At 41.4% G+C, this 26,960-nt stretch overlaps 5 protein-coding genes across 7 annotated transcripts; 3 read left to right on the plus strand and 2 right to left on the minus strand.

Annotated features, from left to right (window-relative positions):
* Window position 1: 1 nt before the first annotated feature.
* LOC136433674 (ATP synthase subunit s, mitochondrial-like) lies at window positions 2-2,635 on the minus strand. The gene is made up of 5 exons (XM_066426106.1): window positions 2,540-2,635; window positions 1,771-1,910; window positions 1,168-1,376; window positions 789-954; window positions 2-324 (listed from the first exon to the last, which is right to left on the minus strand). The coding sequence occupies exons 1-5, from the start codon at window positions 2,570-2,572 to the stop codon at window positions 147-149; spliced, it is 726 nt and encodes a 241-aa protein (XP_066282203.1). The 5' UTR covers window positions 2,573-2,635; the 3' UTR covers window positions 2-146.
* A 126-nt stretch (window positions 2,636-2,761) lies between these two features.
* LOC136433675 (ATP synthase subunit s, mitochondrial-like) lies at window positions 2,762-5,937 on the plus strand. 2 transcript variants are annotated; one of them, XM_066426108.1, is made up of 5 exons: window positions 2,762-2,885; window positions 3,285-3,379; window positions 3,793-4,001; window positions 4,486-4,648; window positions 5,139-5,937. In XM_066426108.1, the coding sequence occupies exons 1-5, from the start codon at window positions 2,847-2,849 to the stop codon at window positions 5,251-5,253; spliced, it is 621 nt and encodes a 206-aa protein (XP_066282205.1). In that variant the 5' UTR covers window positions 2,762-2,846; the 3' UTR covers window positions 5,254-5,937. The 2 variants fall into 2 exon arrangements, with proteins under 2 accessions (XP_066282205.1, XP_066282206.1); XM_066426109.1 differs by lacking the exon at window positions 2,762-2,885 and adding an exon at window positions 2,980-3,193.
* LOC136433673 (uncharacterized) lies at window positions 5,925-8,801 on the minus strand. The gene is made up of 5 exons (XM_066426105.1): window positions 8,688-8,801; window positions 7,764-8,266; window positions 7,267-7,478; window positions 6,643-6,805; window positions 5,925-6,449 (listed from the first exon to the last, which is right to left on the minus strand). The coding sequence occupies exons 1-5, from the start codon at window positions 8,763-8,765 to the stop codon at window positions 6,188-6,190; spliced, it is 1,218 nt and encodes a 405-aa protein (XP_066282202.1). The 5' UTR covers window positions 8,766-8,801; the 3' UTR covers window positions 5,925-6,187.
* A 28-nt stretch (window positions 8,802-8,829) lies between these two features.
* LOC136433676 (cytochrome c oxidase subunit 7A2, mitochondrial-like) lies at window positions 8,830-10,737 on the plus strand. Its single transcript, XM_066426110.1, has 3 exons — window positions 8,830-8,965; window positions 9,757-9,849; window positions 10,335-10,737. Exons 1-3 carry the CDS (start codon window positions 8,951-8,953, stop codon window positions 10,476-10,478), a joined length of 252 nt encoding a protein of 83 aa, XP_066282207.1. The 5' UTR covers window positions 8,830-8,950; the 3' UTR covers window positions 10,479-10,737.
* Window positions 10,738-11,553: 816 nt separating this feature from the next.
* On the plus strand, window positions 11,554-26,504 carry LOC136433671 (ankyrin repeat and EF-hand domain-containing protein 1-like). 2 transcript variants are annotated; one of them, XM_066426101.1, is made up of 8 exons: window positions 11,554-12,788; window positions 17,198-17,397; window positions 20,449-20,722; window positions 21,061-21,901; window positions 22,401-22,627; window positions 22,962-23,164; window positions 24,294-24,330; window positions 25,446-25,558. In XM_066426101.1, exons 1-7 carry the CDS (start codon window positions 12,443-12,445, stop codon window positions 24,327-24,329), a joined length of 2,127 nt encoding a protein of 708 aa, XP_066282198.1. In that variant the 5' UTR covers window positions 11,554-12,442; the 3' UTR covers window position 24,330; window positions 25,446-25,558. The 2 variants fall into 2 exon arrangements, with proteins under 2 accessions (XP_066282198.1, XP_066282197.1); XM_066426100.1 differs by lacking the exon at window positions 24,294-24,330 and having other exon boundaries at window positions 11,557-12,788; window positions 25,446-26,504.
* The last annotated feature ends 456 nt before the right edge of the window (window positions 26,505-26,960 follow it).

Below are 26,960 nucleotides of genomic sequence, written 5' to 3' on the forward strand. Positions count from 1 at the left end.
ATTAATGGAACCATGCTTTATTCATATGGGTTGTGTGATTGAGATGGTCAGCAGGTCAGGCAACAATAGTAACATCCTCTTTGAGAACACTGAGACAACTGAGAAAGGAAACATGCACATGTATTACTAGTACGAAACACAGCAAACTACAGTATAACATCTGTTCCATGTGACTGGGAAGCCATCTGTGCAGTCTGATCAGCCCCTGTTTCCCCCAGCTCAGCTGTGATGAAGCATGATGGGAGTGCTGACTGGAGGGTCTGGAGGGTGACCTCTGGGTCCTTCACCCCTGGGAGGTCAGCCAGGTGTAATCTCTGTAACTGCCTGAAAAACACCAATGTGTTTGGTAAAAATGTGATCATTCCAACTCAAAATCAAGCAAGAAATCAAAGATGTCATACATATGAGTGGTACTTTGGGAGTTTTTGTGAATATCATGACACAAAAATGTCCATTTCACACATTACATGTTCCACTCTTGGCTTCTGCCATGTGCCAACATTCACTTCCTGACAATATTTGGACACAGGCCAGCCCAACCTTAGCATCCTAACAGTCTCTGGTTACAACTCAGCTTGGGAACAAACTTGGACCCGGGCCAGCGGGAAAAGACTTTCACACACACCAAGACCAAACAAACAAACCAAAAAACAATACCTCACTGAGTTTCACTGTGTTCACAGTTTCACTGAGGTAACAAGCAAACATGTGACAGGTCTTTAGATTGCCTATTCAGTGCCTGATAGACCAAACAAAATTTATTTTCTTGAGAAGTTAGAATGTATTACTTGAGTTCCTGCAGTGCCAGTATGCCCCTGTCTGTGACCAGCTGGCCACAGTGTGAGATCTCCAGACTGTGCAGACTGTGGCTGAGTGGTGCAAGTCTCTCCAGGCAGGCATCCTGCAGGTAGGGGCAGCTGCTGAACTTCATGGTACGTACAGCCTTCAGACCATCTGGACAAACATGTTATAGAAAAGATATATTATTTTACTTAATATCTTAATGTTATAAATATTAAAGATATTTCAATGAACAATGGTACATAGCAATACAAAATTCAGGAAAGATTATTTCATATTGACTTCTCTAGAATACAAAGAAAACATCATTCCAAGACTTTGGTAGGGTTTGTATAATATAAATGTCACAATTGTTGCAGTACTTACCAAGATGATCAAACCCTTCTGCTTGTACATCTGCCCAGCTGGCATCTATCTCCTCTATCACAAACTTGCCCAGTGGCCCAGTGCCCAGGTTGTTGTAGTTATAGAACCATTCCTCCACATCCTGTATCCTCACAGCCCCTCCACACCTGGTGATCCACTCAGCTGCAGCTCTCTCCTGTCCAACTCTCCCTATATGGGCTGTGTCAACTCTGATGTGGAGAGTAATGAAAAAGCAACAGTTGCGAGTTTTTGGGACATAACTAGAATGCACAATACATTGCTGACACACTTCACTAGCATGGCAGAAAAAAAAGGTCGTTCATTGAAAATCACTGTTCCAAGTACACATGCACAAGGTCAAAAATAAAGGCCCCTGAGACATACTATCATAGATGATTACACATTGTTATGCAAATCAATCAATGGACATGTGTAAATCATGGTCAAGAGTAGAACTGTTTTCAAGTCAGGAGCCTTAACCTTTGACCTTGTACATGCGTACTCGGAATGGTGAACAACCTTATTGTGCAAACAATCTTCAAGAAACAAAAAATGAAATTCTTTTTTCTTGATTTCAAACAATTGCAATCAAATGGTCCTTACTTGTTGAACACCTTGTGCAACATATCATAATCCACCCAGATCTTTGTTCGCACTTTCTGCTTCTCTATGTTGTCCCTCTTAAAAGTTTTGTTTCGGTGGGACACCATGGCACAGGTGCAAGGTCTCAGTATGGTGGTCATCTGGTGGAGAAGGAAACAAACATACTGAATGTTAATTATGTGGCCGAGTGTGCCTGTCACGCATCGGCCTTGTCAGCCAACAGCTAGCCTGCGCCAGACATGGGCAACGCACATAAATCTTTGTTCGCGAAGCCAAGCCAAGAGATCTTATATGACTGAAGATTATCGTGCTTAAAGTTCATATGATACGATTTTCAGATCACTCCTGGAAGAATGTTTACAGTCAATTAATTTTGATCTCAGATAAGATGTGTATGCGTGCTAGCATTTTGATTATGCTAGAATATGGCCTAGCTACGCTACATTAACAATAGAAGTCTTCTACGTGTTAAGGCATGAGGGAATAGACCTCACGGTCTGAAGGGATGTCTTTACCTTGCAGTACAAGGCATGTAGTATGTATAGTAGGCGGCAGCACTACATGATAAAAACGCCCTCCCCAAGGATAGGTGGGGTGGGGGGCGCTGACATCTTTATCTAAATATTCTGATACCTGAGGCAAATTCCTCATTAGAGATCACACATGACACATCTGTTTGCGATTCTTCTATCGTAGCTAATCAGCAACGTTACTACAACTCAAAAAAGCCAACTCGGCAGCAGTTTATTCCAATCAAAAAGTAGCTTACCCTGGTCGCGGCATTTTTCATGAGCGCTGCCATCTTGGCTTTTGGATTGGTTCATTATACAACTCGGGGCTGCAAGGCTTGAATAAAATACAACATTTAGTATCACATATCAGCAAAAATATAATATTTTCATATTTAGAATAACTAATCGGTATATTTGTGTATTAATTGATGGATTGTCCGTTTTTTATCAAGTTTAAAAGGCATATTTTCAACTTTTGAGCACCACACAGGACCACCCCTATTGTACGCATGGTATGATACTGTGTTGCCCTTTGACATGAAGATGAAGTGAAAACATCTCCCAATGGCTGCAGCACTGACAGCAGCGTGTGTGAGAAACAAGGTCAGTTTCATGGTTTAAAGACATGGTCTCTGGAGATTGTGACGGGTACAGTCACCGCATGCAGCAAGGTCTCATTTGTGTTTTGATAAAATGACCAGAATTTGGCGCCCACGCTAGTGGGTTATCTGAAATTCGAGTCAATTTATCACAGGCGTGAGAACGTGCACGTAACGTTGGTTACACGGTCATGGGTTTAGAGTTCAAGTGTGAAGCTAACGTTACGTGATAAGTGCAGAGGAATCCTGTAACTTGCTTCATGCATGTAACTGTGGGAAAACTGATAGCTCCATAATAGGTGTTGGATGAAGGTAGTTAAGTGTTATCATTGAATTTAGTATCATCATTTAACGTTAATAACGTTATCCATCTCTTATGCACAACCTGGTGTGTGTGTGACAGGGCTTCACTAGCCTGCTGCTGTCCAAGACCTCCAGACAGCTGCACACTGCACCGCCCAGACTACTGTGGGGATGGCTCAACACTGTCTTCAACAAGTAAGTTTGCAACATAAAGTTCACATGGTGCAATATTACTAGTATACCTTGTCCCTTCAGATTCGTACATATACATGTTTAAGTCTATCAGACCAGCAAGTGCTTCTCTGTATTTTTATTCTGTATATGTATGTGAATAACACCACTAGGTTCCATCAAGGACATTGTCCTTTGCAATGTCCTTGGTACCATAGACACTTTGAAGGAGATACTCTTTGCATTTTGAGTTGTCAAGAACAACTTGGCTGCATAATAATGTTCCATGTTATGTCATTAGTATCATGTTCTCTGTACTCCTATCTTTTTTGTACCATCAGGGATGGTTCAAGGAAGTACAGTATGTAGAATGAGTACAAGTAGTGCATCGTTGTATCAAGCTGTAGCAATTAAGTGATTTGTTCCTTTTTGTAAAGGGTTGATGAAAAGCGGATTGAGCAGGTGGGTCCAGACCGTGCGGCAGCAGAGTGGCTGCTGAGGTGTGGTGCACATCTCAGGTTCAAGGACAGACCCTCCTGGCAGAGAGACTACAACACCCTCCCCACAGGCCCCCCTCAGAAGTTTAAGATTGAGGAAATTGATGCCACAGACTCCGGTGTCATGCACATTGGATTTGAACATTTTAGTAAGTGCATCATTTGCAATGTGACCTTCCACTTGTAATCAGTAAAATAGGTTTGCCCTAGCCCTTCTCCTTATCCATGTACACCTAAAAAGCCAGAGAGGGCTTTAGATAAATTTCATACATATAATTTAAACTTACTTGTGATGTATTTTACTTGATAGAATACAAAAGCTACATTTTGACCAAGTATACAGTTCTGTTCATGATGGTACTTTCTAACATATGTTCCTGTACCTTTACCTAATGTGAATCAGTGGATGCATCTAGTATCAGCCACCTCCATGACTCCACCGCATTACATTTTCTAATATCTCTATTATTGCCTCACATCTTAGCCTGGATGCCATCCTATTTCTACCGGGGCTCCTACACTTGCTACCCTAAAAGGAGCCCCGGTAGAAATAGGATGGCACACAGGCTATCATATATACCCTGTTATCGAAAACCATTACTACAAATACTTATGATGGTTATTTGCTTGCAGGACATTTGAAGCATGTGAAGTCTTTGACGCTGAACAGATGCATGTACATCACAGACGAGTGCATAGGGAAGCTGCACCTCCTGGCAGGTACACTGCAGCACCTGGAGGTGACCAGCTGTGGAAACGTCACCGACAAAGGGCTCCTTCAGCTTAAGGACCTGAGGTAGTTGGTGTTATGTGTTGGCTTTGGGGTAAAGGCCTATTCAATACTGACTTAGTATTGTGTTTGTGGTCAAGGTATATTCCATCATTACTTCTTCACTTAGGGGTGATAACTTTCCAAGAAGGGTAACATCTCCGTCATTGAACTAGGAAACTCACTTGAAATGATGATTAGAAAATATGATGCCAGCCTCCATTGTGCTGGTAATGTGTGGTGTCACTGGTGTGTCAATCCAATTCATTGCAAAGCTTTTGTATCATACTTTTGCCATACTTTATGTCGTCTGGTTGTTGTCTAGGCTGACCCAGTGTAATGATTTGTCTGATTGTCAATTAATACAAATATTGTATAAAGTACAATTTTTGTGACCTCTTATATACTCAGGAACAGACCTACCATATGAGGAATGACATATGGTGAAGCACATCTCAATTGAACAATATGCTTATTCTTTTTGTGAATTACTATTCTTTCCTTGTTGCTGTTACAGTTTGTTGGAGACTCTGAGATTGTTCGACCTACCAGCAGTGAAAGACAAGACCGGCACAGTCCATCTGCTAGAAAAATACCTGCCAAGCTGTCAAATAGATGCTGAGGGGATATGAGAGAACGGTTCGAAGTGGATAACTAAGGATTGCAAGGCAAGGCCTGCCAAGGAGGCTCAGCCATTTCATGTTTTACCCATGCTGATTTGGTTCTGGGGGAACATACTACCAGTATTCCCCCTGAATGCAGCTCATTAGTAGTGACTGCAGGCCCCACCCTAATTTCTGTGTTCAGCCGTATTTGAATATGTCATGACAACTTCCAATATGTGGCAGTGGCAGGACTCATACTTCTAGTATATCTAGTGTGAGGATGTGTCTGCTCAAGACAATAGAATAATCAATAAGTGTGTAACGTGTCAGAGACCCCAGCAGCAGTATAAACAAATACTAGTACTGGATACTATGTAACACCAGAGGAAGATTCGTCAGCCTGTTAACAGCACAGTACAAACCTGAACCATATACAGGTCTGCTGAGAGTCTGTTTTTCTTGGCAACATGAGGCTGCATAGAAAGACAGGGTACTTATTTTAAGGGAAGGTATATGCTGAAGAAATGTTTGTCTTTTTCTCACTTCAGGCTTCAGTCTAAAGCTGGAATTTAGTGTCCATCATTGTAATGCTTTATAAATTTTATATATTTTGCTGGATGTGTCAAAGTATATTGGAAGTTAAAATGTGGTTCAATCTCTGTGAAACCATATATGAAAATTTTAATAAAGGCAACATGTGGTTGACAACAATTTAATGTGCATCTTTTGATTTCAATAAAAATTCCAACACATAATCATACTTTACAATAGCCTTCACTCTTACACAATTTGTCTATAGATAAAGGCAGAACAAAGATTATTTTGATGTCTTCAATATACACTATCATAAATCTGATACATATATAACATTCAATTGTGATGCAACAAAAGCTTCAGATGTCTTATTCACCACTTGATATTCCTTACTCTACACCCCAAAGGATTCCAAACTGAAATGTATCTAAGCTGCAGCTGTAGATGTAGCCTCTTGCTGTTGTTTTCCTTCTTCTTTTTCTTCCACTTTTTCTGTTGGCTTGTCCAGAAGTTTCACATCCTTGTTTTCCAAGGCTGAGAGGTCCATCTTGATGCCCAACTTCGCTGCCTTCTCCACGTAGTCCACACCCTCAAACTTGCACCATGGCATTACCTCCTCCATCATCAGCGCTACCAGTTCCTTGTACTTCACATTGGGCATTTCTTCCATCTTAACAACCTGCAGACTCCTGCAAATATGAAGGAAGACAATGAGTATGTGTGGATGGTTTGTTTTTTAATTCAAACATGTACTTTCCTGTTCTTCAAATTACTTCTTGTGTTGTTAATCGAACTGAGAATACACTCTATTTTAATGCTATTAATGGACTACTTATTCACTGAATACCTGAGCCAAGTTACTTTATACTTGGTATAACTTGCCTGACATTGTGCAGAGATGAGAGACCTCTCTCAGTGACAAGGGGACACCTGCTGATATCCAGATAAACAAGTTTCCCACTGAACTCGTGCAGCTTCGACAGGCAGAAGTCGTCTACATGGGGACAGTCTGCAAGCCTCAACTCTATCATGTCATCCAACAGTTCTGTAAGTGATGGGAAAAATTGCATAAGTGTTTGAACAGTGTAATTTAGCATACCGGTATCAAAGACTGGAGGAATTCTTAGTAGATGTCTGGACCTACAGCAGCACTAAGGCATGAGTAAAGCACATTGTACAAAAGCAATATCATTCATTTCTCAGTATCAACAATATTTCTGCCAAAGTTAAGTGGAATAGAAATAAAAGAAACTACGGAAGATAACTTTTGTCAGTACTGGTTCTTCTACTAGTACTGAATACTGTTGTCGAAAATAACAGCAATGCTACAAGTTGCACCAGAAGTACATTGAAGTATACCTGAAGTGGAGACCCCCAACAGGATCTTTACAACTATGATTTGAAGGAGAGAAGGAAGGATGGAAGAAAGAAATGATGGAAGGAAGCTGAGCTGGCTGAGCTTCAAGTTCAAGGTGAATATTCAAGGTGATTATACTGTCTACACACCAAGGTTGGATAGCCCGTTGTAAGAAATGTCCGTCCCACTGAGGTCCACTGCCTCCACAGTCTCCTCCATCTGCTGTCTGACAGGGAACTTCCTGTGGCTGCCTCTGTACCACTCCTCCTGGTTCTTGTAGCGGACCGCTCCCCGCAGCTGTAGCACCCACAGGGCCACTGCAATCTCTGTGTTGAAGTTTGTAATGTACCAGGAAGTCAGGCTGGAAAAAGAAATTTTGATTTTAATGTGGCAAAACAGCACGTTTTGTTTTGAAGTGGCACTGGAATAACCTAGGAATTGTAGCATTGGAAAATTCTGAATGATCAGTTTTACAGAAAACTTATTATCTTTATGGCATAATTAAGAAATTAGTTGTCTTGCTGACTTGGCAGTTGTGGGGGTTGTGTAATAGTAACTAACATGTTTCATCTTTTTGTCTTGCTGTATACTTAATAGCATATAAAATCAAGTTCCACAGTCAAACTCATAACTAAAAAGTTCTCACCTGTTTCTTAAGAGCAGCCTACGGCCATCTTGCACAAGCTTCATCTCAAACCAATAATGAAGTTCATAAAATGTTCTCTTGAACCACTTCACAAAGTGTTCCCAGTCTTCTTTAAGTGTCGTCCTCCTTCCATCAAAAGGTCTCTCTGGCACTTCCCGCCTTCTCTCAGCAAGTTGAGATGGAGTCATGAATGGTGTTAGATGACTCGTCTCATTTTCCCTAGGAGTTGCTGTCACGTTGTATTTCTCAGTTTCGCTGTAGTCCACACCAAACCTCTTTGCCAGTGCTTTCATCTCCCTGTCACTTCCTGGTGCTGTGGAATCTTGTGGTTCTGAGCCATGGATGGGTAAGTTTGAAACTGACACATCTGAAATGTCTCCACTCGGTCCAAATCCTCCTGATGATGAGGGTTTTGTGGTACCCTGTGCAGACAGGCGCGAAGATGTTCTATACAATAAGTTGGTTGCATGGTTGATTTGGAAGATGCTAGTGCACTGTAGAAGCTGAAAATGAAATTTAAGTAGAGGTAACGTTAAATGTTATAGTAAATGAAACTGCAATATAAATGCCCAGCAGTAATAAAAATACATTATATATCTAAATAAGTTTCATAAACAAATTGTTTCCATAAATGTCATCTAATTCTTATTCTACTCTGATCTTGGTGGTTGGGAGTGACAATTTTGACACCGAAATTCAGTCATGATGCAAATTATTATCATCATCACGAACAAAAAAAAATCATTATCATCATCACGTGAGATCACTCTAATTTCGGGCATTTCTGTTAGTTTGACACAATTTACCACCTTTAAATAATTGGGGCATTAGAAGCAGAGTTATACACTTCGTGCCATACAAGGCTACACACAATTTACGGGTGGTTTTAATTGTTGAGACAAGTTTTTCTACTGTACCACTCACCTTACTGAGACCTGCCGGCCATGCCATGATTGACCTTTGCCATATCATACCGAACCTCAGAGAGAGGCTTCCTGTCATTGGTTACTTAATTCAACGATCGACCAATCAGTGACCGGTGTTTCTATTCAGACGAATCAGAGATTGTCTTTCTGCCATCGTCAGTACAGCTACCCGGCCGCCATTTTGCGGGTACAAGATTTTTCCAGGTCGAAGAGGAAGAGTTGCTGCGTTTTGTGCCCGAAGCCAAGGAAAGAAACGACGAAATGAATAGAGTACTGGTAGGTGTTTCACTCAACCCTTTCAAGGCTTACGCATGATAACTGTGGTTTCTTGGGGTTGTTTTTAACGGAAAATATGACACTGAAAATAGAGATGACCTTCAGATGTTTAACCACTAGCCTAGGCACTATGCAGTACTGTGACTCGTACTGTAGGCTGTTTCTTCAACCTTCATAATTTTCCTCGCATGGATTTTAAACCTACTTGATGCACGTTAGTGTCGACGTGAAGAGTAGATATGCTCAAGTTGCAAGAAAATACTGATAAGCAATCATTACTCAATTATTTGTTTAAATTATGGGAAAAGAGGAAGTATTTTTGGTTACTCCGTGGCATCTTTTTCGTAACTGATTTTTGTGTGTGTAGAAACGAGAGCGAAAATGTGTTTGATGACACTAGAATGTGAAATTATAACTAATGTAAGGTGTTCCACAACGTCACCATTTTGCTGTATGATTCGTTGCTGACATGTTACGGTCGCAATGACGTCAGGACATTGACTTTCACATCAGTACCTGTCCACATGATGCGAATTAGTGTGATGTAGATTCCGCTGCATTTGACTGGGTTTGAGTAGTGAAAAACTTTGGGAAGATTGTACCATATCCACATGTTAGTGTAACTTGCCAGTTATCATTTTATGAACCTCTGATCTTTCATATTGAATTGACGTGGTTTTATTCTAAGCTTATCATGTGTCATGAGAACAGAAATGTCATACATCAAGGAGGTTATATATAACCTCCTTGCATACATGATCTAATGTTCTACACTTATGTCGCTATCTCAGGCGGCGAGATCGCTTGTCCAGAGAGCAGGCTTTTCCACATCCACCAGAAAAGCTCTGGACAACAAAGTTCTGGAGAAGCAGAAAATCATGCAGGTATGTAGATTCACAAAGTTAAAACCATTGGTTTATGCTCAGGGTTGTTACAATTCCAAGATTGGGAAGGGTTGAAAACATTTGTTGTCAAACCAGTGACGTGTGACTGCTTCTCTCCCAATCTAAATATTTATTTTGAAAAATAGATAATCTTTGCCCATTTATGCCCAACCCTGGACTTGAGTAGTCTATAGTACTATAAGGGAAAGTCCTTGGCTGCAGAGCAAAGATTGTACCAGATGTGCAGTAGCAAGTTACATAATTAGGCTTGTTCACCATTCTGAGTACGCATGTATGTAGCAACATGTACTGTTAGGTACTAATATGTCAAAGGCAACATGCGTAACCTTGCGTATGTGTACTTGGAATGGTAAACAAGCTTATAAAAAGCAAGAAAATGCCCCAACTTTCTTACAAGCATTTCAGAAAGGTTTTATTAGCTCTTGGAACAAAAGGGTGATTGCTGACTTATTTGTTCTTTACAGGCGCCCAGTGGGGAGATGGTTTACCTGAAGGGTGGATCAACTGACAAGATGTATTACCGCACTACCATGGGGCTCGTCATCTTTGGCGTGGGCTACTCTATCTTCAGCCTCCTGGCAGCTTGCCTGCCGAAGAAGTCAGATTAACAAGCAGCAGCGACCAGAGTGCGCTCTTCAGTTTTGTTTTCCCTCTGTAGATTGTAAAGCTGCTCAACAGTTTTGTGTTGGAGACTGGCTTGTAATCTGTATCATCACACACCGATTCCACTAACTGCTGGTAGTCTCATGACATACCATGACATCATGTACCGGGCCTGTCATATTGCACCAAATCAGATACATTATGTATGTGTAAAATATTTGTCCTTGCTGGAAATGAAGGAATGAAATAAATGATAGTAAAGTAGTTGTCCTTGTCATCTTTTATTAATAACTTTATACATTCCTGCTCAATTGGGCAATGTGATGATGATGGATTCTCCTGTCAGTTCGACAGATGAGTTGCTGCTCAATCGGGCAAAGTACATAAACAGTTTAAGACCACCAATCTGTGGTGTGGTGGCGTTTACACATGAAAAAAGGGCCACGTGTATAAAGTGCCAACATCAATTTGGCTTGACATATGGTACATCTGGTGGGAACTGCAATGAAATTTAAACAGCACAGCAAAGGTTCAAAAGCCCTATTGAAACCATCTTGATTGTTTACATTGCGAAGCATGTATATACATGCTAGTCTCTACTAGACTCCTCAGGTTGCTGGAAAAATAGGTCAAGTTTAATTTGCTGGAGGAGTTAGCTGGCCATGTATTTGCAATTAACAAATTGATGAGTTGCAAATGTGTAACTATCTGGCTAACTCTTCTTGCAAATTATTCTGCCTAGTTGGTTAATCTTTACAGTAACTATTTTTATGGCAACCTAGGCAGTCTGGTAGAGAATGTGTACATATACATGCACTGCTTGTGAGCCAACATGACAGCTGTCATATGACAGATATCATATTACATGGTGGACGTGGACATCTGCACCTACTGCAGATAAATCATATCCATGCTTCAACATGTCTATGTACTTGACAGTGTGACAGTTGACCTTAGTGTATCATTTGCACAACTACCATTTCATATACACTGTCTTTCTTCATTTCGTTGACATATCAATAATTAAGACACATATGTCATTGGAAATGTTACTTTAGCCATATATCAATTCCGAAAGTGGCAAGTGGGGCGAATACTGAATTGGCACAGGTCTCCAAGTCCGCCACGACCCCTTGCAAGTCACATGTGCACTGCACGCAAAGTTTTCATAGCTTTTCCTTCGTATTGGCGTGTTGATCACAACTGCCTTGTCTGCAGTGGTTACCCTCAATCCTTTCAATAGATATTACACTCCTCCCAGCTACTTTTGTGGCTGGAAAAGACCAATACCAGACCAAAGGAAATCCCTTTGTTCTTCGCCGCTCAGCTCATAAATACGTAATGGCCCGGTGCTTGTCTGGCCGCTCAAGTGGCGTCCAGTCACCTGTTCCTCACCATAGCAACGAAAGTTTACCCGGCTTTGTGTCATAGGCTGCACGAGAATGGCGGAGTCGACTCCCCTTTCGGGAACAGGCGGCGTATCTTTTACCTTCAGTGAATTGAGCACGGTGACCATTTGATTGTGTTATCGGTCGACTCCGATCCCGTATCCACCCAGCGGCGGGAGGGACACCTGTTCTCGGCCAGGGGGGCCAAAGAAGCAGGAGGGCTCGTACGCGGCTGGGAGTTTTCCCCTACGGACCGGCCTGTGGGCGAGCATGCCATCACACTCCGCTTAAGTCAACGTTGCCTTGCTCGCGGGTTATGTTTGTCCGGTTTGTTGTCTGTCCTGAATAGGCCACCAACGGTTGATGTGCGCTGTCTCTTGGACGAATCTTCCACCATATATTTTCACTGTGTTTTCAGACCGTTTTATGTTGAACTTCGAAGGTATGGAGTAACCGTATTGAATGAGTCTGTTGCGCACAAGTGTTGTTACCGAGTGCCCATTGTAACGTAACCAAGTCGACAGAACACTTCCTGGTTAATGTAAGAGTTGGCGCGGCGCGGTCCCCACAGCGACACCAGGATGCCGGTCGCCACGACGCGACTAGAACAGCTGCAGATCATCAAGCTGCTGCAGTGTGTGAGGCTGGAGGATCGCCCACAGATAGAGAAGATGACCATACAGGGCATCCCCTCCCTCATCAACTACAGCGAGCCGAACCAGGGGGAGTCCGTGCTACACCTGGCGGCCGTCACCAACAACGACGAGCTGGTGAGGTTCCTTCTCGGACTGGGAGCTCACCCCAACGTGCAGGACTTCGAGGGCAGGACACCCGTCATGAGAGCCGCCGAGTTCGGGCATGACACCACCATGGAGGTTCTAGCCAAGGCCGGCGCCGATATGAAGATCGTGGACAAAAACGGGAGAGGTGAGTTGTTGGAAAATTTAAGCCCTGCTTACATTATCGATTTTGCGTATAACATGGTATTAGTACATCGTAGATTCAAAACATCATGCCACTAGCAACAATATACTAAATGTTCAGAGAAATGAGAATTGTAAGAGGCTTACCTAACGCAGTTGTCTATCATGTTTCAAATGATTTTCAACATTCCTTGGTGAACTTAAGTCGAGAGTGTTGAATTTGGGGTTATGTCGGAATAATACGTCCGACATTGGACATACAAGTCGGCTCTTACTGAGCGCCTTAGTCTAATAATACTGGGGATTGATACTATCAATTTTAGCAAATTTTCTTTGCTGGCCGACACAATTTGTTACAAAATGGTGTGTTATCATGTAAAGTATGGCCTGCCCTTTGGGACCGACACACCCCCAGACACCTGTTGCGTAGACCAACCTGTTGGGTAGCCGCGACTATAGCAGATGGCTGGTCGGGCGCTTAGGTCACCCACAGGCAGAAAGTTTTAGACCCCAGAAAAATCTATTGCTTTATGATTTTCGGTTATCACAGTTTGTTCATTGGGTCATGAGATTGTATGGTGTTATACAAATGTTTACAAAAAAAAACTACAACCTTTTGCCAGGTATAGTGTGCTGGTAGTGTCTGTCGCAATTCACATGTGCTGGGTGTGGACACAGTCATAAAATCTATGGTGCCAATAAGGGGACAAATTGCATCTACACACATGCATGTAATTGCATTGAAGGAATAATTGATGCCTCCTTTGATGTTAGACCCAGTAAAGTGTAAATGTAGTCATGAACAGGGCATGACTTGGTTGAATAACTGTTGTTGTGCATTTGCTATAGAACTAGGCTGTTTTTTTACAACCTTCACTACAGCCAATGATGTTCTTGCATCCCTGGACAGGTTCTGTCTGTGCATGGAGTACTTTGTTCTATAGTGTAGCCTGTAGAAGGAAATAGGTCATGAAACAATTTTGATCCCCTTGCCACTTACAACTGATATCCCCTATTGTAGGCAGGGGGTGAGTAGACAGCCAGATACAGTATACCCGTGCTATATACACTCCAGAAAAGGTTTTATGTGGCTTTTGTGTGCTGCCCTTGTCCCTCACTGATAGAGTTTCTACCTGCGGCTATATTTAACCTACTCAGCAAAAGACCTCAAATACCATGCACAAATCCGAATGTTGAAAGATGACAAAGGAAATGGGACAGCCTTCTTTGATTCAGAGAAAATCTCTGACTAATTACATCAAGAATCAATAATTCAAGAGGAGTGCTAGCAAAATGGCCGTTTAACATTAAAGAAAACACAGACATGATAGAAGGGAACGTCTGTTTACTGGTCCCATTGTTCCCCTGTCAATACATGTTGTCAAAATATTTTTGTAGTGATGTATTGCAAAGCCTCGACTATACCCAATACTTCATATTTTGGGGTAGTAAACAGAGTGGCTTCTACAGAACGCCTCCCTCTTGAAGGAACACACACTATTTAGTGTTAACTCAGGGAGAAAGGAAAACTATGGACAGTATCAACTTCTTGTGTTTTGTGACAACAGTGAACAGTCTTTAATACCGTCAGAAGAGGGCGGCTTGAGCATTCGAAGGACACCCTGAGTGAGCATTATGGAGTATACAAAGGCCACAAGGACATCTAACATGGAGATAAGAAGGGTATCAAAAACTTGCTCAACCTTGAAGGAAGTCTTTTTTATTCCTCCAAGGTTCGACACTTCCTCTAAGCCCCTTTGTGGGGTACAGGGGCTCCAGTTACCTAATCTACACTGGAGCACACAAAGATGTACAAGTCATTAAAAAAGGCTTGAACCTGAACCTTCCAGGCAGCTCTTCTATGTGCCTACTCTTTCAACGTAGTCAAACAACAAAGTCTGCCTGCTTTCACGGGGCTGAAAACGTTTTTTCACTGTAACTCAGCAGAGTGGTGTTTATTGTTGCTAAACACAACACTGATCAAATGGAGTAAGAATCTCTGGACTGTGTTCTATACAACTGATAAGAAAAGAAGTACTCAAAGTCAGCCATTCAGAGTTTTCCTTGCATCTAGGAAGAATAGTACATTCCCCTACCACTACCACTACATATTGTTCTTGTCTAATGTTTCAACTTGCTTAAAACTTTTGGGTGGGATGTTCACTTAGGTAATAACAGGGCAAGGGAGTTTGTAAAGCTGTTATCTTGGAAAAAGTCACCCATGAAATCGGTCGATTCAAGGGACCTGAAAATTGAAACCTGTGGCTCTGAACCGATTTCATGCAGCACGAGTCCTAAGGGAGCATGAAATATTGTGTGGTGACTGTTGAAAGGTAACCATGGCTGCAAGCGGACACACTTGCTTTTCACATTCCTTCACGACTCAGTGTTGATGTATGTTGTGCAAGGTTCGCAGTAACTGGAAAAAATGGAATGTAGAGATGATCAGTGTGAAACTACACTATTATCATAGTTTAATATAAAGGATATCATATGAACATTTGCACATGAAGCTTTATTTCAGGATACTAGCATTGGCAACAAAAACAAGCTTAGGTGTTAGATATCTTGGGTGTGTGACCTAAAACATTGTTTTAACAGTAGTTTTCTTCTGGAAGGTAGAGAAGCACCACACATTCCTTTCTGTGATTTTATATGAACAATTTGAAAAGGTGAAGCAGCTTTAAATTCATACCATTGAATATTTGAAGCAACATGTAGCATTTCATCAAAGTTTATGACATCTGCTTAAATAGGGGAAAAAGGGTTTAGCAAGTTGTGATAGATAAGAATACGTGTACCTGTGATAGATAAGAACACCATACAGAGCATAGCAAAGGTTGTTGAAAAAAGCCAAGCCAGCATAAAGCTGCCTGCAGGGCATTTGAGGAAAAGTTTTGTTTCTGCTGATTGACTAAAGATTAAAGGCCAGTGTTTGTGCCTTCTGGAGGAGAAAATCACAAGTTTTTTAAGTGACAGTAAATCCCCTATATGCCTCACACTGGCAGAGGAATAAAAGGAAGCATTTGGAACTTAGTTATTCACACTTACTACACACAAAGAAAACTTTCACAAGTACTAGTATTGCAACAGATTTCTCCCAGATAATAACAAAACTGGTCCAAGGAAATAGCAAGGGTTAAAAGGGTTAGTTAAACTGTTACTAACATAAGTCAGTAAGCCAAGTCAAACTGTTACTCCAGACTATGAAAAGCACAAGTGAAAGATGGCAAGTAAGAGCAATGTATTCTAAAAAGCCAAAGGAGAGTCAAACTTGAAATAAGAACTATTTCCAGTGTACTTTAAAAAAAAAACAGGAAGAAAGGAGACCTTCTAGGCCTTCTACTTTTATCCAAAAACATAATTATTACCTTTGTTGCATTTTAGATCTCTAGAACTCTATTGAAAAAAGATTCCAAGGTTTCCACACATACTGGTGGTCTGTCCAAACCCTGACTCAGCGCCAAGGTTTGAAGAGCTGCTTAGTGGGATTAACATTGTTGTAGGTCAAACAAATGCGTGGCTGGGAAAGTGGTTCAGGTTGCCAGGAGAACAGCTAGCAGCCAGCAAGCAATCCACTAGTAATGCATTTGGGATTATTTGTGCAGGCCTGGGTTCTGAAGTCTGCCCGGGCACTGATGTGATTCGTTTGTGATCCTTAACGTGGGAAGAATGTGATGGATTGAAGGATTAACTTGTCACGGCGAAATTGACGCAGCGACTGAGGTTGCCTTTCACTGCCGCAGCCGGATGCTTTTAAGGCGTAAAAAGATTAGCAAATTAGGCACAATTGAATCTACACTGAGGTAACTTGTTTAAATATTCCTGGACTACAAAGACTGGGGGAACAGTTGTTTGGTAGTGAATGGAGACACTCTCCTCCCTCATGATTGTGTTAAATGGCTTTTGTTACTGTTCAGCAATTGGGCTAGTGGAGTAAATGGCCATAGCCTTTATTTTCCTTGCCCAACAGACCTTCACGAACATCCTTAATAAATACTTATACCCAAAGGAAATAAGCAGAATGGCTCATTTCAATGTTGCAAAAATATCCAAGGACCTTTCCAGGAGTCCTTGACTTTGTTCTTGTTTATAAAGCATGAACACCAACCAACCAGGATAATCTGTGATATTCAATCCAACAAATCGAATGTTCACTACACAAACAAGGATATGGCTTGAATTGATAGAAGCCTTTTTGGGGAATCTGAATTAGATGTGATCATCCGTCTTATCATGACGAAACATCAATGAAAGTTTCCTCCTCCCTAACATGCACAATGAAATTGACCATAACATCATTTATTTTGATTTTTGAGTCACACGGCCACAGGATTGTGATAGAAAAGACAGAAGTTTTAAAAAGTTGTGATAAATTTGTGTTAAAGTTGTATCCTCTCTTCCTCCCTGTAGGTATACTGTTCTACTGCATCTGCCCCACCCAACGCCACACCCACTGTCTGGAGATTGCGCTGCAGCACGGAGCCCCAGTCAACAACAAGGCCCACGACGGCAAACCCGTCCTCACGGTGGCCTGTTCCACGGCGACAGAGAATGAGGAGATGTGCATCAAGCTGCTGGAGAAAGGGGCAGATCCCAACATCAAACATGAGGTCGGTAAAGAAGAACATACTAGTAGAGAAATGAGGGGGGGGGGGAATATATAAGCAAAGATTTCAGAATATAGGCTATCAGAAATATGGGAAGACATTGATATTCAGACTCAGAATTGTGACACCAATCTTCATGTCATGGTCATCGGGACTAGTCAAGGCTATCATGCACGGAACCACCCAGTTAGGAAGAAAGAGTGGTAGGCAACAGAAAAGATGGGAGGACAATATCAGAGAATGATACTAAGTGAAACATTAAGAAAAACAGAAAACTGAGAAGGGCGGAGAAAACTAGTTGCCAGATCTTCTGTGGTCCCTCAAAGGTCAAATAGTTAGACTAAGGGCAATGAAGGGAGAGAGAGAGAGAGGGCTGCCCCTCCCTACTTTTTTTATTAATCTTTAGGGTGGTTCCTACGGTTAACTAAGTAACTGATTTCCAAGGGAGCCCTAATACTACTGATTCATCTGCACCAGCTTCTGTGTGTCATGAGACTTGAATGTTCTCAGCAGCTCACTTTATGAAGTACTTTGACTGACTTTCAACTTCCTCACATACCCTTGTGTAGAAACAGCTTGTTCTGTAATCCCACCTTCCCTATAGGTACGTACAGCACACTATAAATCACCTGTTTGCTCCTGCCACGGAGGATTTGCTCATGTCAAACTGAACAAACATTGCCTTGTACCAAGTGTCAGGCATACCTTAGGACTTTGAACACAGACCTGAAAGGTATTATTCATATCTTTGTTAACATGGCATGGTCAAGCCCTAAGAACAAATAAGGGCTTACAAAGACTACATGAACAAAGTGAATTAGTCAGCTGCTTTTGTGAAGTTAAGGATACAGCACAGTGTTTGACATTTCCAAACAGATGTTAGATGTACGTTACCCAGAAAAACTGCAGTCATGATTTACGATCAATATTCCTCAATAAAACATCAATAACGTCATAACTTTGGCCACTTAAGTACATTGTCCTTGTCCAATGTAACAGTTACAGCAGTAAAACGATCTGAGGTATAAATCTTACAACTTTTAATGGTATTTAAAAGCTTGCCAGACTAATGAAATTACACAATCATCAAACATGCCCTTTCCTACAGCATTACAGCTAATATATTACTTGTATAGTTAGTTGACACTACAAATTATTTTTGCCATGAATGCCTAACAACGGTCAAAAACATATCATGTGCCACAACAGCGTAAACCCAGTCTAAAGTAGTTTGCGTGTTGTGGTAAATGTACCCAGGTATATCACTAACCCCTTTGAAATACTACACTATCAATTTGCCTCAATCATTCCAACACTATTGTTCAGTACATTTCGGCCTCATCTTGTTAGGTGGTGCTTATGCCCCCGAAAAAATAACATCCCTGGTACTTTATAAAGGCTGCTTATTGAATAACACACCAAATGGGCTTTGGATAATAGGGACACATATGGTACCTTCAAAGGACTCGAGGGGCAGTATAACAGTTTTTCTAGCAAATTCATTTGCCATTTTTGCAGTATGCATTCAACACTTCTAGGGTGTTCATCTGCACACTGGAATGTGTCTTCGGTCATACAAATGTACAGACATTCAGAGTCATTGTTTGGTTGTTTTCCTAATCAATGAGTATGGCAGAAAGAGGCCTGCCTTACCTCTTGATAGAACACAATTGAAAATTATTTTTACCCTACCAGACACAAGGAAATCACACCAAAGTCATTTGTATGACTACTTCATCCCTTAAATCTGTTTTGCAGATCTTTCCCTCTGTAGATATTAGTTGCCTAGCATACATAAGCTTCCGTGTATCTCCCTTGCTAGTCTGGTTTTCAGTCAAGCTTCCAGTTGCCAATTGACGTCATTAGCTACATACATGTAGTATCAAACAGTCAAAAGCTCCAGAACTCAGACGGGTCCCGAGGGTCAGGCGTCTGCACGGGTCCCCAAGCTGAAGGGCTTCACAAACTTGACATTAGTGCTCCATTAGTATTCCATCTTAACAAAGCATGCGTTGACAGTATGAACTATTGAGGGCCATTAAACTTTTATATTGTTAAAACCGGCATTGTTCATGAGGATATACATCATCATGAAGTCTGCTAGTGCTACTTCAATTCTATTCTGATGAATTTACAATGGTTTTTACAGGATGGGTAATGGGGTGGCAAGAAAATGGTAATTTAGCCCTAATAGATGCCTGTAAAACGTGACTAGGTATAATGTGTGATACTGATGAAAAAAATTAACAATAGCTACTTCTAATATAATCAATTTTTTTGTCACAGTTTCAGTTAAGAATTGGCAACAGTCTCAGAGAGGTCATACAAAATCATTCTTTGAATGCTTCACTTTATACAAATTGTGGACAGAGATAAATTAGACCCAGAGTGACGTGCTGTCTAAAGACAGCTAATTGTGCAGTCCAGATCAGAATAGGCGTAGTTTTATCATCCTCACTTGACAGAACCGCCGGTTGTATCACACAATGCATCATAGCAACCAGCAGTAACACATTGTGTAATGTCTGGCGGTATGATGAGTTTGAGTAGAGAGGATGAGTTTTCCTAATCTGGAGGCTTACAATCTTGTTAATGGTGTCAGAAAGAAGCCATTTTTCAAGCAGAACACTGTTAACCAGGATAGGACAGCAATATCCATTGAAGACTTGTGAAAATGGTTGAAAAGTCGGTGAGTCCAATCCTTGCATTGGGAACTAGTTAAATTTTCCCCCATGAAATAGTATGCAAATGTCGATGACCTTGGTGCTGAATGGCCTTTCTGCCATGTTCTGGCAATGTCCATTGAAGAGTGCATTCAAAATGGTTGGAAAGTCGGTGAGTCCAATGCTTGCATTGGAAACTAGTTTGGATTAATTGTATTCCATTTAATTGTGTGGAAATGTGATGACCATGGTGCTGAATGGCCTTCCTGTCATTTTCCAGCAAAATCCACTGAAGAGTTCATTCAAAATGGTTGAAAAGTCCAATGCTTGTATTGGAAACTAGCTAGAATTAATGACCTTGGTGCTGAATGACCTTCCTGCCATGTTCCAGTTGATGGGGACCACCCCTCTGATGGAGGCAGCCGGTGCAGGGAGCGCTGCCGTCGTCAGGTGCATCCTGCAGAAGGGAGGAGACGTGAACGCGGTGGACAGGAAGGGTCACCACGCCGCGCACAGGGCTGCCACAGGGGGGTTCTTTGACGTGCTGAAGGTTATGGCCGCCTTTGGCGCAAACTTTAACCAAGTGGCTTCGGACGGCAATACACCGATCCACTATGCTGCTAGAGGAGGACATGACAGTTCCTGCAAGTTCCTGGCACAAAGAGGTGAGGAAATTGTCAGCATTATCACATGGGCCATTTTATTTAGAAAATACCTGAGTTCTACCCTATCTTGCTTTTTCTGTATTGTCAAAATACTGTCAAGACAATGAATACATGTAGTTTGGCTTGCCTGGAGTGTCTGTGATTCTGATGTGAAGACAATGGGAAGATTGTTACAGGCATGTGGTATTTCCTGAAGAAATCCTATTGGCGACACCACAAGCATTTGGCAGGGCAAGAATCCTAGCAATTTTACCTACATATAGTTATCATAGCTACTTTGTAGATGTAGAACAGACTGTAATTTGAAGTGAATGAGCCGTTTCTTTAATTTCAAACAGGTTGCCCGCCAAAGTTGAAGAACAGTGATGGGATGACACCACGTGCCATTGCTAAGGAAGCGGGCAGCAAGGCAGCTGGAAAAGAACTTAGGAAGGCAGAAAATGCCTTCACCAAGTACTCCAAACCCGGCATGAAGAACCCTAATGCTCCTTGGATGGTGTTTCTGTATGACTGGTGTGTAGAAAGACAAGATGACCTGATAGCAGAATTTTCCAATCTATACACTGGAGACGATGAAAAGGACTACAAAGTAAACAAGGAAGACTTCGTCCAGGTCTTAAAAAAACTGAAAGCACCAATTCCTGATGATGACCATATGAAGAAACTTCTGACAGAGCATGATAAGACTAGGGAAGGGGTTATCGACACAAAGGTCTTCCTATCAGGAAAGCAGCTCCTCTCAAAAACCTACCTTATGTCTAGTTATGAACCCAAATCTAAGAAGAAGAAAAAGGGTGGGAAGAAGGGGAGGAAGAAGGGAGGGAAGACAAAGATCTATGTTCCAATCTGTACCCTGCCTGAGGGCCCGCGGATGCCGGGTGGGGCTCCCCCGGCTCACTTGATCCCACGGGCCACTCACTGGACAGACACGGGGAGGTTCGACCGGGACCATCCCCCACAGCACCCTCTACAAGATGACTCCTGGTGGTACCTGCAGCATCCACAGAAAACCTACATCAACATCAGTGAAGCTGCTAAACTTGGAGACATAGAATCTCTGAAACAAGCCTTCCAGAACAACTATCCTATCGACACCAGGGACAAGTATTTCAAGACCCCCTTGATGTGTGCAGCAGCCCATGGTCACATTGAAATTACCAAGTATCTCATAGAAATGGGGTAAGTTGAATTTCCATTGTATACTGGTATTTCAGAATATTGGACACCACAAATTGAGACCACAAGGACATTCCATCATTTAAACTTTTGTTACTGGACAAAACCTCCCAGTAAATATATGTCAGGATAGAGATTGCAATCGCTGATTCTGCCAGGAGAGATCCTGATCGAAGTCTGTAAATCCAAAGATACAATTGTATTCCCTTAAAACTAATAAAAGTCAGAACTTTTCAAGTTTGATTCATGTCACTAGCTTAGATCAATGGATTGACTTGAAATTCAGGATTTATGTATTTTGAAGAAAACCCTAACACATTCCTTGCATCCTGATCTGTCAACAGAGTCTGATCAGGATGTCTACCAGAAAAATTGTGATTTTGCCAGATCGCATTCTCTAGCCTGACATAACGTCATATATGAAAGCTTATATGGCTGGTCATGCCAGTACATCTTCTAGAAGATGACATATTGAAAAGCGTGTTCTTGTCTTTATATCTAGTGCCAGCGTTAATGCAGTAGACAACTTCCGCTGGACACCCCTGCACCATGCCTGCCACGGGGGTCAGGTGGACGTGGTCACGACACTGGTGAGTGCCGGGGCCGACATCGACGCACAGACCATGAACGGGGCCACACCTCTGATGAGGGCCATCGAGTGCTCAAACGAACCGATCGTGAGCTTCCTGATTGACCAGGGAGTCAACATGAGGAAGGAAAACAAGAAAGGTAAGTTGCTTCCAGAGGTGATAATCATAGGAGTGTTGTCTGATAGTATCAATGGCTTAACTGACACCTCATTGCTTCAACAAAAATAAGCAGCAAATGGCAGGGTAAGGTAGCATGATGATGAAGTTTGTCCATCGTATCTGATGAAGACCTTGACTTTGTCAATCCCCCTTTCACAGTGGACAAGCATCATCATCATGCTACCTTGGTAAGTTAAGTTTAAGGCAGCATATATACCATACATTATAATTCATATAGGAGTATCTAATGTATGGAAATCAGTGATTGCATTGTGCTTGTTGTACTTACAAGGCTTGCTGTCATCCTTTTTCAGAACACAATGCGTTGGACACTGCCAAGGAATGGGCCGATCCGCGGGTGCTGTCGATCGTCCAGGCTAAGTTCGACTCTCTGCCTGCACCCAAGAAGAAGAAGAAGGGCGGTCGGGCGGCCAAGAAGAGCCCTGCCGCCACGCGGCCACAGACGGTTCCTCCCATCCCCTTCGGGAAGGGTGACGGGCCTGACGGAGGGAAGAAGGTAAAAAAGACTGTGAGGTTTCTTCTGCCACCCATTACGACACATACCATTTACCACATTCACCAGCACAAACCTGTGGAAAAGAAAACTAAGAAGAGGCTTCGCAAGTTTCCTTCCAAATTCACACCAGGCCCCCATCTGACAACCTTGGTGTCTGTGTATAGTCCTTATAGAGACCCATCTCTCTTGGCTCTGAGAAGGACAGTTTTGCACCAGCTCCAAATGTCCTTTTATGATTAACAATAAGAATAAAAGTCTGGAGCTACAGTCAGTTTAAAAAAAAAAAAATGAACAGAAAACCAATTATCAAACATGGGCTGCTTTGACACAGTTTTTTCCCTAAAGGCTAATTTAGCATACTCCGCAAAAGTTGCATATAGTTTCATCATGTGTGCTGTAATGTATAAATACTGCCTAACTTTAACATTAACAATCTTACCAGTATAATGGTTTGATCTAGAACGGTTAGAATATTAGTCTTATAGATGAAACAGAAAATCTTAATTTCAATCTCTAGTTGATAGTGCCTAACCAGACTGACTGAACTAACCAAGCCCATATGTATTGAGGATATGATATGAGGATATGATATGTAGCTAATGAGGATATGACACAATATGGTGACACTAACCCTGGGTGATTCCTTAACCACAATCACAATAAAGTCATTGACAAACTAACAGGATAAATGTTCATTGTGGTGGTTGATAAACATTATAATGATTGAAGATAGTGCCTTCTTTGGTGGTACCGGTACAACACAGTATTGAATTCTGTGGCACCTCTTTCTGTAAATGAGCAGATATTCAAAGAATGACAATGATCCAAAATGTGTCAGCATGGTCATAGCTGCATGTTTGAGCCAAACCATGTAGAACTGCTGCTTTTTCTACTGGCCTCTCTTCATTTTATCTTTCACAATAATGCACAATATTCTAGAAATTCACAAATGCAAACTTTGGGTGTAAACATTTAATTCACCGACCATTCACATTGCTGCACAGAGATGCCACTGAAATCAAAAGATTCTTTGAAGACGCAAGGCAGACACTATCTCATCTCACCCACCTTCATATACCATCAATTTGTAATACTCATCAGTCAACATCTTTGTCCCATCATGCCCCAGGAGGAAGCGAAAATCCACAAAGTCACATTTGAATAAGGTAATAAGGTAACAGAAACTGTGATACATCAAACTAACCTGTGTGGTAGATTAAGGTTGCCTACTCACCGACCAAAGTTTTGACAACTGTGTTGTCCAGAGAACCACATATTGTTGTGTTGTCGGAGTTCTAGACTCTCTAACAAATCAGAACATTTCTATACAATTAAAAGTTTAGAAATGACACTAGGTTTAACATCAATGATGACAACAACAGGCTAGAGATTTTCAATGGCAGAGCTGCGTTATGGTATACTATTACATGTATATGTGACTGACAATGGACAGAGACTTGTGACAGAGAATACCATAGCTGAACGTTACAAGATCAAGACTGGACCAGCTCATCAAACGGACGTCACTGACAGCATGACTTCTGACTGACAGACACATGACTGCATTATCACCAAAACCAGGGAAGTACAAACTGGCTGTTACAAGAACGTAGTCTTAGTTGTAGAGTGTCTCTAAAAATGGCTACCTATTAGAGTAATTATGACATTTACCATGAAGCTTTTGAGCACTGCATTGTGTAGACAATTAATATGCAAAGTAGAATATTATCTAGTGGTACAATCCTAACTTAAGATGAGTAACACATACATAGTGACTTCAAACATGTAGTGGAGTGAAGTGTGCTGTCACAGTGGTGCTTCATTTTGATCATAACCTGTTTGGTGTTAGAACATTTGTTATTTATTGTGTGTACACTAACCTTTGCTTTGCTTTGATTGCATAATTACCTTTTGGTTTGGATATAGTGATGACTGATATGTTAAGTTTTCTATAGATTGAAAGAAAGTTAGCTCATGTCATCATGTAATTCATGTATCTCTGAAATATTACCTCTTACCAATTTTGACAGTTTCAATGTTTTGCTAATGCAAGGTAAACAATTTGCCAATGCTATTATATTGTCAAATTTGAAATGTTTGAGGTAGTTTTATTTCTGCAGTGCCTCTCCACAATGAAATCTTGAAACACTGAATTTCGACCGTGAACTTGAAAATACTACAAAAACTTCCTTTCAACTCTTACTACGAAATCAAAAATAAAAGAATTTACAGTATACCAAAATCTTAGGAAATATTTACTTACTGTATTCTCTTTATCCAGTCCCCAGATCAAAGTAAGGTGAAGGACCTGGTGCCGGAGTTCATGCCTCCGCTGCAGACGCCTCCCCGGTCAGCTGACAGGAGAAGCTCTGTCATCCGCGTGCAGTCCAGCATGGCGGGGCGTGTCGAGGACCGTGAGGACATCCAGTACGAGCCCAAGAAGGTGTGGGCGCACCAGCCGACGAAGGACGAGCTGCTGCAGAGGAAGGAGACGGACAGGACCCGCTGGGGGTACGAGCTGGACTTCCCCAACTACAAACCACCCTTCCAGAAGAACATCGCCTCCAAGGTCGAGTTGTTTGGTGGGCCAGAGGACTGAGCAAGAAAACACCATGTTCCCTCGGTCACATTCTTCGCAGTCACATTTTGTCGTATGATTTTGATGCCATAGAATTTTCTTAAGCAGGCTGTGACAGAACCAACTGCTGACGTAAAACTAAAGACAGCTTTTTCCGTAACAAGACAGCTGAATTTTGTAGGATACATGCATGACATGTGACCGGGCCCTAGGGTACATATCAAATGGAGAAATGTTAAGATTACATGCATATTTCTTCAATGTGGAAATTATCAACTTGAAGAATAGATTACAGTATTTTGTAAGATGAACAGGATTATTCCAACATGACAAAAGAACAGGAATGATCATACCTTTCATTGTTGGTCTTCCAACTACGTTGTAATTAGACTAGACAACTTTAATAGGAGTGTGGCAATTTTTGGACTACAGAAATTTAAGATTTTAAGGCAGTTGTTAGCATGACTGGTAGTATTTATGTCATCAATGAAAACATGAGCATTTTGACTCAGGATGTGTGCAAGTATTCATGATAGAGATTATTTGTATTCTACAATTGAATGTCCATTGTTACCCCGAGGAATAAAACTTGATTTATAGCTATGACAGAATATTGTGCAATATGTAATGTTAGCACAGGCCGTAACCCAGTGATTTCTGAATGGATGGATATTTCCTTTAAAAGTGATGTGACTACATTGTATTTTCATCTTCGTAATTCCAAAAACTTCTTGTCCTTCAAAGAGAGAAGTGGAAACAGTGTCATGTGAACCTTTCATCATTACTGCCTCTAAGTGTGCTCATCTGCAGGCAGAATTTGTGTTCTTTGAGCTAACCATTAGCAAATCAAGGCAAACAACATATTCCCCGATACTAATACTAACAGCTGCTGTAGTATGTTCTCATACATTGTGTAATAACATCAATTAAATATGACAACTCTAACTATCAGAATTATGATGTATGTTAAGCTTTCACCTTACATATTGGTAAACTTACATTTACCAAACATCACTTTTTATTTTCCATGTACAGCTTGTTTGAGATTATAATGATAGATATGAATTGATCTTCAAGTTTCAATAAACTTTCTTTCAGAATTCTGAAATATTGCCTGTGTTTCTTGAGTTGCTGCATGTTTTATGCATTTGCATGGATATTAAAAAGAATATGAGTCCCTAACCCTCATGGTAGGGTGAAGTTTGGAGCAGTGAAGCA

The sequence above is a fragment of the Branchiostoma lanceolatum genome, chromosome 4, assembly GCF_035083965.1.
Source record: "Branchiostoma lanceolatum isolate klBraLanc5 chromosome 4, klBraLanc5.hap2, whole genome shotgun sequence".
NCBI classification, from domain to species: domain Eukaryota; kingdom Metazoa; phylum Chordata; class Leptocardii; order Amphioxiformes; family Branchiostomatidae; genus Branchiostoma; species Branchiostoma lanceolatum.

Bases quoted from the DNA above. Each gene is read 5' to 3' on its own strand.
- LOC136433676 (XM_066426110.1), top strand. The intron at 9,850-10,334 runs GTATGTAGATTC...TGTTCTTTACAG, and splicing joins AGAAGCAGAAAATCATGCAG to GCGCCCAGTGGGGAGATGGT.
- LOC136433675 (XM_066426108.1), top strand. From the start codon at position 2,847: ATGGCTGCAGCACTGACAGCAGCGTGTGTGAGAAACAAG. The intron at 2,886-3,284 runs GTCAGTTTCATG...TGTGTGTGACAG, and splicing joins CAGCGTGTGTGAGAAACAAG to GGCTTCACTAGCCTGCTGCT. The intron at 4,002-4,485 runs GTAAGTGCATCA...ATTTGCTTGCAG, and splicing joins CATTGGATTTGAACATTTTA to GACATTTGAAGCATGTGAAG.
- LOC136433673 (XM_066426105.1), bottom strand. From the start codon at position 8,765: ATGACAGGAAGCCTCTCTCTGAGGTTCGGTATGATATGGCAAAGGTCA. The intron at 7,479-7,763 runs GTGAGAACTTTT...TTCTTTTTCCAG, and splicing joins AGGCTGCTCTTAAGAAACAG to CCTGACTTCCTGGTACATTA. The intron at 6,450-6,642 runs GCAAGTTATACC...TCATATTTGCAG, and splicing joins TCATCTCTGCACAATGTCAG to GAGTCTGCAGGTTGTTAAGA.
- LOC136433674 (XM_066426106.1), bottom strand. From the start codon at position 2,572: ATGGCAGCGCTCATGAAAAATGCCGCGACCAGG. The intron at 1,911-2,539 runs GTAAGCTACTTT...CTTCTCCACCAG, and splicing joins TGAAAAATGCCGCGACCAGG to ATGACCACCATACTGAGACC. The intron at 1,377-1,770 runs GTAAGGACCATT...TCTCCACATCAG, and splicing joins TTGCACAAGGTGTTCAACAA to AGTTGACACAGCCCATATAG.
- LOC136433671 (XM_066426100.1), top strand. From the start codon at position 12,443: ATGCCGGTCGCCACGACGCGACTAGAACAGCTGCAGATCATCAAGCTG. The intron at 21,902-22,400 runs GTAAGTTGAATT...CTTTATATCTAG, and splicing joins AAGTATCTCATAGAAATGGG to TGCCAGCGTTAATGCAGTAG. The intron at 22,628-22,961 runs GTAAGTTGCTTC...ATCCTTTTTCAG, and splicing joins GAGGAAGGAAAACAAGAAAG to AACACAATGCGTTGGACACT.